The sequence below is a fragment of the Bos indicus genome, chromosome 11, assembly GCF_029378745.1.
Source record: "Bos indicus isolate NIAB-ARS_2022 breed Sahiwal x Tharparkar chromosome 11, NIAB-ARS_B.indTharparkar_mat_pri_1.0, whole genome shotgun sequence".
NCBI classification, from domain to species: Eukaryota; Metazoa; Chordata; class Mammalia; order Artiodactyla; family Bovidae; genus Bos; species Bos indicus.
The window spans coordinates 6857816-6873093 of record NC_091770.1 but is presented as its reverse complement, the minus strand read 5'-3'; the positions used below and the strand labels follow the sequence as shown (position 1 = coordinate 6873093).

Sequence of the window (15278 nt, the reverse complement as noted above, 5' to 3'; positions counted from 1 at the left end):
GGCAGATTCTTTACCACTGAGCCACCAAGGAAGTCCCACTTAAGAGGCTCTTCAAGTTGTCAAGTATGTATACCCAGGCTGCAGTCTTCCACCTTTAGTAACCTGGAGAATCCCAGGGACGGGAGAGCCTGGTGGGCTGCCGTCTATGGGGTCGCACAGAGTCGGACACGACTAACGTGACTTAGCAGCAGCAGTAATTCAATTAGTTATCCAACTTTAGTAATTGAATTAGTTATACAAGATGTTACTTCTTTCCACTGCACACGTACTTTCCCCAACGTAGTCATCTCGGCCACAGATGAACAGCTTATAGCCACACTGTTTTTCCAAGACCTCAGGCATGACTTTAAACACAAAAATATCCGAGTTACAGGTGGACCCTTCCCCAGGGGTCTTTGGACATAGTATGTATGCATCATACGTCTTTCCATCTGAAACTAAAAGGGAAAATGCAATAGTTATAGAACCAAAAGAAAAAATGAGATTTGCTAAAGTCAGTATCACAAATATGCATTTCATAGTGAATTACTAATTTTGTGTACAATGGTATGCAGCAACAATACCAAAAAGTATAATGTCTTTATTTTTTTAATATTATTTTATTTTTTAACTTTACAATATTGTATTGGTTTTGCCATATATCAACATGAATCCGCCACAGGTATACATGTGTTCCCCATCCTGAACCCTCCTCCCCCCTCCCTCCCTGTACCATCCCTCTGGGTCGTCCCAGTGCACCAGCCCTGAGCATCCAGTATCATGCATCGAACCTGGACTGGCAACTCGTTTCATATATGATATTATACATGTTTCAATGCCATTCTCCCAAATCATCCCACCCTCTCCCTCTCCCACCGAGTCCAAAAGACTGTTCTGTAATGTCTTTTTAAAGTATTCACCTCTGACAAGTTTTTTTTATTGTGTTTCACTACAAAGTTCTCATATTATTCAAAGGTCCCCCACAAGGAAAGATCCTTCACCTGCCTAGTGTGAAACTCTCTTCATTTCCTTGTTCTCATCTTACTCAAACGTCTCAGTCCTGAATTCTATCCGCTCTTCCTTTTAAGTATTAGTGTTGTTGTTTAGTCACTAAGTTGTGTCTGACTCTCTTTGTGACCCCATGGACTGTAGCCCACCAGACTCCCTTGTCCATGGGATTCTGCAGGCAAGAACACAGGAGTGGGTTGCCGTTTTCTTCTCCAGGGGATCTTCCCAACCCAGGTATCAAACCCGTTTCTCCTGCATTGGCAGGCAGATTCTATACCACTCAGCCACCAGGGAAGCCCATATATTAGTGGAGTAGTAGTTTTTTTTCTGAGATTTAAACAAAATAGAGAATGCTTCTCTGGTGCAGGAAAACTGAGTCATTTCTTTCATTTTATGGCAGGTAATGGGGTGATCTCTGTGCTACCTAACACAGAGCAAGTCTTCAACCGAGGCTTCTGAATAACTGGATTTATAAGCAGATGCCCTAAATGCCAGGCTATCCCACCATTATGAACACCAGAGCAGTAACTTAGAAAATATTAATACTATTCAGTCATGAAACTATAATTATGTATAATTACATTACTTTGTGTGGACCACATTTCATTTTAAAATTAGAATAAAAACCCTCTTAACTACCCCCACTCTCTCAGGAAAATACTGCATAGAATACAAAATTGTACCTTTTTTCGGGAGGAAATCATAGAAGGAATCTCTGTACCAAAGCACAATGTCAACCTTGAAGACTTTGTAGATGCAAACAGAGCATGTAATTACCAATGTTAACATGACGAATATACCAACTGTGGGCTTCTGGAAATCGGGGACTATAGCAGAGAAGAGGGAAAAACACATTAGAACCCAAAGACTTAAAAACTGAGCACAGCAAATTAAACATTACCATCCCAGGGAAACCATATTTGGGATCAGTCTGTAAGTCCAAATTCCAGACAGTATAAACTCATTCATTACCGTATCTCATTAATGGATTATTGTTGTTGTTGTTATTTAGTTGCTAAGTCATGACTGACTCCTTTGTGACCCTATGGACTATAGCCTGCCAGGCTCCTCTGTCCATGGTATTTCCCAGGTAAGAATACTGGAGTGGGTTACCATTTCCTTCTCCAGGGGATCTTCCCAACCCAGGGATCGAATCTGCACCTCTTGCATTTACAGGCAGATTCTTTACCACTGAGCCACCATTAATGGAAGCCCCTATTAATGGATACTAATCTACAGAGGCATTGAGGATGGATACTGTATAAAACTAAGGTGCACTGTATTTAATTCCCACTTAAGTAGTATGCAATAACATAGAAAAAACACCAAAGACCATAAGATAGAGCACTCCATAGGAATATGAGTAAAGTCAAAGTCACTCAGAAGCCTACAAACGTTCTACAAAAGTAGAAGAGTCGGGTGAAAAAAGTGGTAGACTAAGGAAAGGAAAGAAGAGTTTAGGATGGCCAGACAGTGTTTCACACTCCACATTCTCCCAGCTGCACAGGCTAGTTATTCAGCTGATGACCGCGGAGGAGTCTGGTGGAGGAGGGTGGAGAAAGAAGAAAGAGCCTTCTAAACATAAGGAGACAACCAGGAAAGAGAATATAAAAGCTCGGTTATTTTGTTTTTCCAATTTAGGTCACTGACCCACCTGCAGTTGGGTATGTTTAACCTGCAGTTAAACTGGGTATGAAGTGGAAATCAAGGTAGACTAATGTCTGATTGGCCTAACTAATAGTTCACATTTATACTCAATTATTACTTGCAAAGAGTTGGACACGACTGAGCAACTGAACTGAACTGATTGCAGCTTTTAAAAATATTTATTTATTTATTAGGCTGTGTCGGGTCTTAGGTGCGGCACACAGGCTCTCTAGTTGCGGTGCTCGGGGTTGGTTGCTCCACAGTATGTGGGATCTTGGTTCCCCAACCATGATCCAATGCATGTCCCCTGCATAGCAAGGCAGATTCTTAACAACTGGACCATTAGGGAAGTCCCCAGCTGTAGCTTTGTATAAGATCATCTTATCTGAAGTGTAAATCTTCCAGACTGTTTTTATTCAAGACCACCTTAACTATTCTGGGCCCTTGACATTTCCAATATGATTTTTAGAATAAAGACACCCACAACAACTGCTGAGATTTTGATTGGAACTGTTTTCAATGTACAGATTAATTTGAGGGGAACTACTTTGGAGAAGGAAATGGCAACCCACTCCAGTGTTCTTGCCTGGAGAATCCCAGGGATGGGGGAGCCTGGTGGGCTGCCGTCTATGGGTTTGCACAGAGTCCAACACGACTGAAGCGACTTAGCAGCAGCAGCAGAGTATTTATAATACTGAGTCTTTCAATCTGTGGTTATTTATCCCTCCATCTATTAGGTCTTTATCTCAGTAATTATTTTTAGTTTGTATCAGATTTTGAACAATTGTTGCTGCATTTATTCCTAAGTATTTAATAGTTTTGATGCTATTATAAATGCTATTTTTTAAAACTTAAGTTCTGTTTCTTCATTGTTGGTATTTAAAGATATACACAGTCCAGGTTCAGTGCACGATGCTGGATGCTTGGGGCTGGTGCGCTGGGATGGCCCAGGGGGGTGGTATGGGGAGGGGGGAGGGAGGAGGGTTCAGGATGGGGAGCACGTGTATACCTGAAAATTTTTTTAATTTTAAAAATAAAAAATAAAAAAATAAAAAATAAAAAAATAAAGATATACACAGAAATACTATATATACACATATATAGCAACCCACTCCAGTATTCTTGCCTGGAGAATTTCAGGGGTAGTAGAGGAGCCTGGCTGGCTGCAGTCCACGGGGTCACAAAGAGTCAGACATGACTGAGTGACTAACTTTCACTAGTGATATTTCTAAATTCATTTACTAATTCTAATAGTTTGTCCATAGGTTCTTTTTGTTTTTTTTTTTCATGTATACATTCATAAATATTTTACTTCAACTATAAATTATCTTAAAATGTTTCACATACTATAAAACTTTTATTTATTGAAGTATAGTTTATTTATAATGTTTCAGGCGTACAGCAAAGCGATTAAGTTTTATATATGTGTGTGTGTGTGTGTGTGTGTATACACACTTTTCCTGGCTTCCCTGGTGGCTCAGAGGTGAAGAATTTGCCTGCCACTGTAGGAGACACAGGTCTGATCCCTGAGTTTGGAAGACCCCACAGCCAGAGGACCCTGGCTGGCTACAGTCCATGAGGTCACAAAAGATCTGGACATGATTTAGAAACTAAACAACAACATATACACTTTTTTCAGATTTTCTTTCCCTTATAGGTTATTACAAAATACCGAGTATATCGTATTTGCTATGTACAGTATGTTCTTGTTGGTTATCTATTTTATATACATTAGTGTGTACAGGTTAATCTCAGCCTCCTAATTTATCCCTCTCCTTTGGTAGGGCTTCCCTGATAGCTCAGCTGGTAAAGAATCTGCCTGCAATGCGGGAGACCTGGGTTCGGATCCCTGGGTTGGGAAGATCCCCTGGAGAAGGGAATGGCTACCCACTCCAGTATTCTGGCCTGGAGAATTCCACAGAATGTACTGTCCATGGGGTCGTAAAGAGTTGTACATGACTGAGTGACTTTCACTTTCATTCTGACCAGAGGGAAGTGATAGAGAAATGCACATCAGAACTACAATAAACTATTAATTATTGCTGTTGAACATTTTTCCATATGCCTGTTGGCCACCTCTATGTCTTCTTTGAAAAAAATGTCTATTTAGGTCTTCTGCCCATTTTTTGACTGGGTTTTTGTTGTTATTGAGTTGCATAACTGGAGATTAATCCCTTTCCAGTCACATTGTTTACAAATGTTTTCTCTAATTCTATAATATGTCTTTTCATTTTGTTTATAGTTTCATTTGTTGTACAAAAGCTTTTAAGTTTAATTAGGTCCCATTTGGCTTTGTTTTTATTTACTTTATCTAGAAAATGGGTCAGAAATAATATTTCTGTGGTGGTGGAAATAATATTTCTCAGTCATGTCCAACTCTTGTGACCCCATGGACTGTATGTAGTCTGCCAAGCTCCTCCATCCATGGGATTCTCCAGGCAAGAATACTGCAGTGGGTTACCATTTCCTTCTCCAGGGGATCTTCCCCACCCAGGGATCAAATTCACTTCTCCTGCACTGCAGGCATATTCTTTACTACTGAGCCACCAAGGAAGTCCAATATTGCCGTGATGTATGTCAAAGAGTGTTCTGCCTCTGCTTCCCTGCCGGAGGCCAAGACATAGCTCCACCCACCAGGAGGCCTGAACAAGCCTCTAAACCAGCCTCACCCACCAGAGGGCAGACACAAGAAAACTGTCATCTCGCAGCCTGTGGAACTGAGTTCGCAAACAGGTCAGAACCTACCCTGGGACCATGGCCCCGGCCCTTGGGTGATGAGAGGGAGGTGTACTGATGGGACAATAGAATGTTCCCTATAGAGGCCACTTCTCCAAGGTCAAGAAACATGACTAACCTTCCATATACACACAAATTCAAATAGAAATCTACACAAAATGGGACAGCAAAGGAATACATTCCAGACAAAGGAGCAAGATAAAACCCTTCACCTAGAAAAACAACTAACTGAAGTGGAGATAGGCAGTCTACCCAAGAAAGAGTTCAGTATACTGATCATAAAGATCATAAAGTTCTACTCAGGAAAAGGGTGGATGTGAGGAGTGAGAAGTTACAAGAAGTTTTAACAACCCAACAGAGTGGAAGGATACCATAACTGCAATGAAAAATACACTAGAAGGAGTCAATGGTAGAATAAATGAGACAGAAAAATGAATCCATGAGCTGGAACACAAATACCGTCAATATTGTGTTTGATTATACAATGTATGAAAACCAGGAACTTCTGACATCCTCTCTGGAAAGTAGATATTTCGGCTTCCCCTGTGCATCCATCATGGAATTGTTTACCTAAAAATATATTCATTAGGCGCCTAGGATGATCAAGATGCAGGTCAAGAAGCAACAGTTAGAACTGGACATGGAACAACAGACTGGTTCCAAATAGGAAAAGGAGTACGTCAAGGCTGTATATTGTCACCCTGCTTATTTAACTTATATGCAGAATACATCATGAGAAACGCTGGACTGGATGAAGCACAAGCTGGAATCAAGATTGCCAGGAGAAACATCAATAACCTCAGATATGCAGATGACACCACCCTTATGGCAGAAAGTGAAGAACTAAAGAGCCACTTGATAAAAGTGAAAGAGGAGAGTGAAAAGGTTGGCTTAAAACTCAACATTCAGAAAACTAAGATCATGGCATCTGTCCCATTACTTCCTGGCAAATAGATGGGGAAACAGTGAGAGACTTTATCTTGAGGGGCTCCAAAATCACTGCAGATGGTGACTGCAGCCATGAAATTAAAAGACACTCCTTGGAAGAAAAGTTCAAACTAGAAGCATATTAAAAAGCAGAGACATTTCTTTGCCAACAAAGGTGCATCTAGTCAAAGCTATGGTTTTTCCAGTGGTCATGTATGGATGTGAGAGTTGGACCATAAGGAAGGATGAGAGCCAAAGAATTGATGCTTTTGAACTGTGGTGTTAGAGAAGACTCTTGAGAGTCCCTTGGACTGCAAGGAGATCCAGCCAATCCATCCTAAAGGAAATCAGTCCTGAACACTCATTGGAAGGACTGATGCTGAAACTGAAACTCTAATACTTTGGCCACCTAATGTGAAGAGCTGACTCATTGGAAAAGCCCCTGATGCTGGGAAAGATTGAGGGCAGGAGGATAAGGGGACAACAGAGGATGAGATGGTTGGATGGCATCACCGACTCTATGGACATGAGTTTGAGTAAGCTCCAGGAGTTGGTGATGGACAGGGAAGCCTGGTGTGCTGCAGTCCATGGGGTCGCAAAGAGTCGGACACAACTGAACGACTGAACTGAATTGATGATCAGACTTAAGTTGCTAACTAGCTCTGGAAATAGAATGATTAGCAATTGTCTGCATTATCATAGAACTTACAATCACGTAAAGAAAACTAAGATAGATATGGAAATACATAGCTGAGGCCCTCACACCTTATCTTTTGGGGCAGAGAGATGCATTAATAGAAGGAAAGTAGGGCAAAAAAACTTCACAGAAGATACAGTTCACCTGAGAAGTAAAGTGAATGGAAGTCCCCAGGTTAAAAGGAATCTAAGAGCATTGTGGGCAGAGGAAATAGCATGGCAAACCTCAAGGTCATGATATCTTACCATGGGACTACAAAACTGCATTTCAAATAAACGACTCTCTTGTTTACCTGGATGTATTAGTTGTATGTATGCTGTGCTTATTCCTTCTGTATTCTTGGCTAAACAGGTAAATGGATGCAGGAAAAATTTACTTTCCACTGCCGAAATATTAAGCCGTGCGAGGACTGTACTCCTTCTTCTGTTTAAAGGATTCTCCACTCTGTTCAAAAGAATAAGTAAAATTGTATAGATGGCATCAATTATAGAAACAATACATATACCTGGTTTCTCTCTTTGTCGTTTAAACTGCAGCAGTAAGAATCACCAGCCTAAAGCACAGGTATAAGAATAAGGCTATAAGCAGCACACTGATCTGATATTTGATAGCTCTGGGACCACTTACTAGCAGAGAGAAATCAAATCAAAATGACCAGCTTCCAAAAAGAAAAATGGGGATACAGGCATTCTGGGCTCCATGGGACACGGAGAATATATGAAATAAGAGTAGATCGGGACAGATGGGCAAGGTTCCCAGGTGATGCTAAGGGTTGGGAGTTTCTCCCTGGAGAAGTGACAGGGAGCCATCAGAGACTTGAGCAGGGGCGTGCTTTAATTCTTGGTTACATTTCATGAGTCTTCTCTAAACTACTTTAAAAATGAAATGACATGAAGGGAAATTCAGGACGATTGCATCATTGGAATGTTGCAATTTTTAACTGAATTTAAGAGAAAGCCTTCCAAGTGGTCTGGAATTGGTACCATAATAACATGTAGTTCACCTGTATTGTACAAGATCTTATTAATCCTACTTAGCTTAGCAAAAGTAAAGGGTCAATCAAAGACCCACTTGGAGAAGGAAATGGCAACCCACTCCAGTGTTCTTGCCTGGAAAATCCCATGAACAGAGGAGCCTGATGGGGTACAGTCCACAGGGTCACAACAACTAAGCACATTGACCACTCATCCTTGGTACTAACCCTTGCTTTGGTATTTAGCCACTCAGTCATGTCCAACTCTTTACGACCCCATGGACTGTAGCCCCCCAGGCTCCCCATCCATGGGATTTCCCAGACAAGAACACTGGAGTGAGTTGCTACTTCCTCCTCCAGGGAATCTTCTCAACCCAAGGATTGAACCTGCATCTTCTGCCTTGTAGGCGGATTCTTTACAAGTGAGCCACCAGAGAAGCCAATCTTTGCTACCCTTGGGATTTAATACCACAGTTTGTCTAGGGCACAACTGACTCTTGGCATACTTACGTGATAAAGTCTTCCTCTAGCACAGGAGTGTATGTACTAACCATCGACCCATTCCACTTCCAATAGACATAGTTACTTAGCCGGCCAGTAACATTGCAGATCAATTGAAGCCAGGATCCTGCAAAGCAATGTGTTTTTAAATCATAAGATCAATGGACTCTGGTCTATCTAGATTAACGAATGACTGTTGAATAAAAATTTTAAAGTATAAGAAAGGAAAAAGAAATTGTTCTTACATCTACCACTGAGAGATGACCACTATTAGTAACTTCATGTATCTTATTCCTTACCTTTCTGTGCACTATGCAGCTTTGAAAATTGGGCATTAACATCTACTCTGACTATTGAGAATTTTGGCTCACATGATCAGCCTTCCAAAACAGGCTATTTCATAGTGGTTTAGTATTCCATCATACAGACATATTATGACAAGCTCCTTTCCTATTGCAAAACATAATTTCCTAATTTTTAATTATGATTGATATACCAATGAACATGCCTTTACATCAACCCTGCACATATTCTGAAATGTTATCCTCAATTTTTTGAGGGTTATAAGTCAGAGATTGGGGGGATTTTTTTTTGTTTGGATGGCTTTTTTCTCCCTTATAAATCCAATATATTTTCTAAAGATTTTGCTAAGATACTTTATAGACAGCTCTGTTGCAATAAGATCTCTTTTCTTGTTATGTTTACTTGCTGGTTTTTGCTAAACAAGTCTAATACTATAGTATATTAATTTTATATCTGGCCAGTTAATACAATAATTATTCTAACTTTCCCCAGTAATTCTCCTGAAATTTATAGGTATGTAATTATACAATCGGAAAACAAAGTTATTTTCTCCCGTAGAGTCAGCAAGCCTTGGTTCTTTAATCTTTGCATTAGTGGGCACTTCTGGAACAAGTAACTGTTAATTGTTACAGTAACTGTAACAAGTTCATGTGGGCAGCTTAGTCTCACTCTTGACTTCAATAAGAAAGTCCAGACCTGTATAAGGCTTAACACTATAGAGTTTCATAATTAAAAATGCTGGTGATGACTGGTTTGAATTAATGTTATTTACCAAGTGCAGAGGGCTTCCTAGGTGGCTCAGTGGTGAAGAAGCTGCCTGCCAAGTAGGACACACGGGTTTGATCCCTGGGTCAGGAATATCCTCTGGAGAAGGAAATGGCAACCCACTCAAGTATTCTTGACTGGGAAATCCCATCAACAGAGGAGACTGGCAGGCTACAGTCCATGGGGTCGCAAATCAAGTGCAGAAAGTGTCCCTCAGTTCCTATTTTTCTATGTCATTTTATTGGTAATTAATGTGAAATCTTATCAAATAAAAGCCTGACTATAGCATAACCTTATGCTACGGTGATGGGCCTCTGATCAATGTGATATTTTAAAATAATTATTTCTAATGTAATGTAGGGGGGAGGAGAAGGGGACGACAGAGGATGAGATGGTTGGATGGCATCACTGACTCAATGGACATGAGTTTGAGTAACCTCCAGGAGTTGGTGATGAACAGGGAAGTCTGGTGTGCTGCAGTCCATGTGGTCGTAAAGAGTTGGACACAAAGAAGAGACTGAACTGAATGTAGTTATTATTTTTAGATCTGTAGATCAAATCTAGGTTTTTAGAGAGAGCTCTTAAGTACACATTCCCAGAGCATGCCTTCTCAATAGGGAAAAATGTACTTCTTAGCGAGAAGAGCAACAAAAGCTTATCTATTGCAATGGTCTGCAGTCCTCTAAAGTGCCAGAGTACATATCTGGGCATTAAATATCTGAGAAAGTAAAGAGGATTGGGGAAAAAAATGTCCTGTTAGGTGGTACTACTACTACTACTAAGTCTCTTCAGTCGTGTCCGACTCTGTGCAACCCCATAGATGGCAGCCCACCAGGCTCCCCCATCCCTGGGATTCTCCAGGCAAGAACACTGGAGTGGGTTGCCATTTCCTTTTCCAATGCACGAAAGTGAAAAGTGGAAGTGAAGTTGCTCAGTCGTGTCCAACTCTTAGCGACCCCATGGACTGCAGCCCACCAGGCTCCTCCGTCCATGGGATTTTCCAGGCAAGAGTACTGGAGTGGGGTGCCATTGCCTTCTACAGGGGAAGAAAAAAGGGGGAAATAAAAGGTTGAAAACACTGCTCTGAATTCTACTGGCCAATATTTAAAGTCTTCATCTCTTTCTTTGTTTACATCTATGAATGTCTGTATATTACCTTCCCACATGAAGAACAACTTGGCCAAGTGCAGAATTCAGAGGTCACACATTTTAGCTTTTAATCTCTGTACAATTGTTCTTTGTCTTCATGCAGTTACTATTACAGAAGAGAATTCTATATGCCAGCCTGAATTTTGATCCTCTGATACAAAAGAAAAGTCTGTTTTTATGTTGGGACCAGTGGTTTCCAACAACTTTCAGTGTTGGCAAAAACATTCTATAGTTGTGCTGTCTAATACATAGTCACTAGTCACATCTAAGCCAGTCAGCTCTTGAATGAGGGAATAATATTTAATTAAACTGAATTTACTAAATTTAAATTTAGTGTGGCTATGTACATAACCACACATGCCTAGCTGCTACTGTACTGCACAGCTTAGATGTGAATGCCTATAGTATTATGTCTTTATTCTTGAAATAAAACATTATCACTAGCTTGGAAAAATAATTCTCTAGAGTAATTTACCTTCTGGGTCTATAGTCTTAGTCTTCTACCTAAAAGTTTAACTCTCTCAGGAAAAGAAATCCATCCTATACCAAATATATTCCATTTCTTATTTCTAGGCCTATTGAACTTGGTCTTTGTTTTTTAAGATTTTTTTTTTTTTTAATGTGGAGCATTTTTAAAGTCTTTATTGAATTTGTCATAATACTGCTTCTGTATTATGTTCTGGTTCTTTGGCCACGAGGCAGGTGAGATCTTAGCTCCCCTCCCTGGGATCGAACCCACACCCCTTATATTGTAAGGCGAAATCTTAACCACTGCACCACCAAGGAAGTCCCCGAACTTGTTTGTCGGCTGATGTCTTCATGAATAGTAACTGTCCATAGAAAAGTAACACTGAGTCAATAAGACGTGGCTAGATATTTGCCATAAGAGGCAAAAAATCCAAAGAAACAAGACACAGTGTGTGCCACTTTCTAACTTTAGATACATGCAGTGAACAGCTTGGGTTGTGTGCAGCAAAGGTACAGTTTATCTTACTCTCTAGTTCAAAGAAACACTGATTTCAGCATATCCTAATTGTAGCCCACTTACCCAAGACCACTTCCATTGTCTCATTAGCTGGACTCACAATCTCAGGTTTTGTGTTTCTGGATTTCTCTGAAAGAAAAACACCCACAAGGTCTCTTATAGATTCAAATCTCCAAAGATGACAACACTTGGCAAAATATACCAAACATTAACATATTACAACACAGCATCTGCCTCTAGGGGCCACAGTATACATGGCAGGAGACAGAGGGCCAGGATTTTTGTGAAGGCAGGAGGCTGACTCAGAGGCCACAGCAAAACCATAACACCTCAGCCCTTCTGAACCCACAGAGTTTGGTGCTACAAAAAAAAAAAAAGACCACAAACATCACCAGGCTCTGGGTCTGCGGACAAGTGCATCTCTTCATGCAAATCAGGGAGAACAAAGTGGCTTCCCTGGATGGAGCTTTATTAACCAGAAAGTCACTAGTGCTAGATGTGTGTCTATTTGGTAACTTTCACAGTAACCCAAGAGTGAAAGCCACAGTTATCAAAGAATGCCACACACTTTGGCATACTTTATTACAGTAGGCAGAAAAATACTAAGAATCTCCAGAAATTAATCTGTCTTTTATTCTCAAGAAGATAGGCTTCAAGAGTTGATCTGGGACCAAACGTGACCAAATTTGAATGCCTAGTATTCATTCTGCTACTTAAAAAAAATTCGTTAGCTCCATCAGCGCAGGATATTCTGTCTCTCGTTCCCTACTGTATACCTAGAAAGTGCCTGGAAGATGGGAAATGCCCAACAAATATTTATAAATCCACCTTTAGAAGAGAAACAAAACAGAACCCCACCCCTGATTATATTATTTCTATATAAGGGATCAGAAAAGATGTCCGAAAGTAGTTAAAACCCATTTGAATTCTTAAAATTCTGTAGTACCCTGTTTTCCCTCAAATCTGGTCTGCTGGTCTGGCTGCAGTACCCCAAGAAACACAAACTGGAGATACGCAACGCCCAGGGAAGTGCTGCTAAGGATGGTTGTGACTCAGGACTCCTGAAATTTAGGAGTCACCGATACTTGTAGGATGTAGGCAAGGAATCGATTTTGAGACAACACAATTAAACTTTGGCAAAAATAAATAATTGTAGAACTGAGAAAACACAGCTATCTGAAAAGTGATCATCTGGGTTTACCTGGGATAGTCCCTATTAGGCCTGTTGTCCCAGAATAATTACTAATAGAGACTGCTTGAACTTTTCAAAGTCCTGGTTAGAGTAACTTTACTTTTTTTGTTGTTGTTGTAAACAGCTTGATAAATTTAACTTTCTATTTCATATCAGAGTAAAGCTGATTAACAATGTTGTGATTGTTTCACGTGGGGGTCTCCTCCCATCCAGGCTGCCACGTAACATTGAGCAGAGTTCCCTGTGCTATGCAGTAGGTTCTTGCTGGTTATCCATTTAAAATATAGCAGTGTGTACATGTCCTTCCCAAACTCCCTAACTATCCCTACCCCCCATTCTTTCCCTCTGGTAACCATAAGTTCATGGGAATAACTCTCTTCATACATTACTGAAAGCTTAGGAAATCCTACTATTGAGAGAAAGGTTGAGTGTTCTGCCCATCTCCAGGTAACTTATAAAGGTGCATTTGTTCTATTTTGTTTTAAAATAGTTTTTAATATGAAATATGGTGAATAGCAGCCTCAGGATGACTAACAGGAAAAACTGGCATGCACCTATTCGTTTCTCAGCTGTCGGGCACCAGGCACATGACTGCAAGCTGAGCACGCTTGATCCACAACACAGTTCACGACAACCTCGGAAGCCTGAATCTGCTTACAGAGGAGGAAACGGGCTCAGAGAAGTTATGCGACTGGGTTAACACAGATCTGACAAGGGTGGAGCTTATTCCATGGATAAAGAAGCTGTGGTACATGTACTCAGTGGAATATTACACACCATTAAAAAGAATGAAGTAATGCCATTTTCAGCAACATGGATGGACCTAGAGATGGTCACACTGGGTGAGGTCAGTCAGACGGAAAAGGAGAAATGCTGTATGACGTCCCCCCATCAAGCTAAAAGAAATGACACAAAGGAACTTACAAAACAGAAAGACTTACAGACTTAGAGAACGAACTTATGGTCAGCAAGGGGGATGGGGGAACGGATAGTTGCTGCTGCTGCTGCTAAGTCGCTTCAGTCGTGTCCGACTCTGTGCGACCCCATAGACGGCAGCCCACCAGGCTCCCCCATCCCTGGGATTCTCCAGGCAAGAACACTGGAGTGGGTTGCCATTTCCTTCTCCAATGCAGGAAAGTGAAAAGTGAAAGTGAAGTCGCTCAGTCGTGTCCGACTCCTAGCGACCCCATGGACTGCAGCCTACCAGGCTCCTCTGTCCATGGGATTCTCCAGGCAAGAGTACTGGAGTGGGGTGCCATTCAAGGGGGATGGGGGAACGGATAGTTAGGGATGGATACATCCATCCCTGAATATGCACACACTGCTATATTTAAAATGGACAACCAACAATATATATATAATATATATTTGCTGTCACCACTGTGGTCTTCCCTCACTGACCCTAGCAGAGTACTCACCATACTGTGGATTGATTAATTTGTAACTATGAAGAGTCATTTACTGATTTTAAGAGTGGCTTATGCAGATTGAGGAAATCACAGAAGCCCTGTGGGGACTTAGAGAATCAACTTATGGTTACCAGCGGGGGAAGGTGCAGGGAAGGGATAGTTAAGGAGTTTGGGATGGATGTGTACACACTGCTATATTTAAAGTGGATAACTGACAGGGCCTACCGTATAGCACAGGGACCTCTGCTCAATGTCATGTGGCACCTGGAGGGGAGTTTGGGGGAGAGTGGATCCATGTATGTGTGTGGCTTAGCCCCTTTGCTGTGCACCTGAGACTATCTCAACGTTGTTAATTAGCTGTACTCCAATGCAAAATAAAAAGATGTTTTTGAAAAAGTGTAACTTATTTCAAGGTCTGTTAGGGTCCATCAACAACTGCTAGACACCCAGACTCCTCAGGTGAGAGGTCTCAGAACTGTCCTTTCCCCAGTACTAGCCAGAGGAGTCCCTGAAGCCTCTAGAGAACCATCTTTAGCCACGCCCCAAAACAAGCCTCCTAGTTCCACTGGAAAACTCAGCTCATCCTGTCTGTTTAATCAGCACTGCATCTGAAACAGGAATGAAAACACTTACATAGCATAGAGCAACAAAAACTAAAGCCAGGTGACCTCTAGCAAGTCATCATGCTTCTCCTGGACTTAGTCCCTCTGTAGACAGTGAAGGTGATATTACTCACAGTCTCTGGACCTTCCCGGATTTAAACTCCTAGTACTGCAGCTATGACTCACCCAGAGTAATCAGCTTTATCGCCCGGGTGACACGATACTGCTTTCCCAAGTGTGTGTATGACGCATGACACATATAGTGCCCACTGTGTGCTGTGTTCACGTTTGTGATGATCAGCTTATTTGTTACTCCAGCAAAGTTTACGTTGTCAAGAAGTAGAGGTTTGCAGTCCTAGACAGGGGGAAAGGAAGTATTGAAAACCAATTATTCATAGTTATATT

The 15278-nt window shown here is 41.2% G+C and overlaps 1 protein-coding gene across 8 annotated transcripts in view; it reads right to left on the bottom strand.

The window, feature by feature from the left end:
* IL1R1 (interleukin 1 receptor type 1) overlaps positions 1 to 15278 on the bottom strand; it is a 138635-nt gene that overhangs the window by 2682 nt on the left and 120675 nt on the right. For all 8 annotated transcript variants that reach the window (XM_070798377.1, XM_070798378.1, XM_070798373.1 and 5 more), the window contains 6 exons: positions 15060 to 15228; positions 11734 to 11799; positions 8478 to 8595; positions 7287 to 7438; positions 1671 to 1814; positions 270 to 437 (listed from right to left, as the gene is read on the bottom strand). In XM_070798377.1, the coding sequence (XP_070654478.1) occupies positions 270 to 437; positions 1671 to 1814; positions 7287 to 7438; positions 8478 to 8595; positions 11734 to 11799; positions 15060 to 15228 (817 nt within the window). The remainder of the gene's footprint in view (positions 1 to 269; positions 438 to 1670; positions 1815 to 7286; positions 7439 to 8477; positions 8596 to 11733; positions 11800 to 15059; positions 15229 to 15278) is intronic.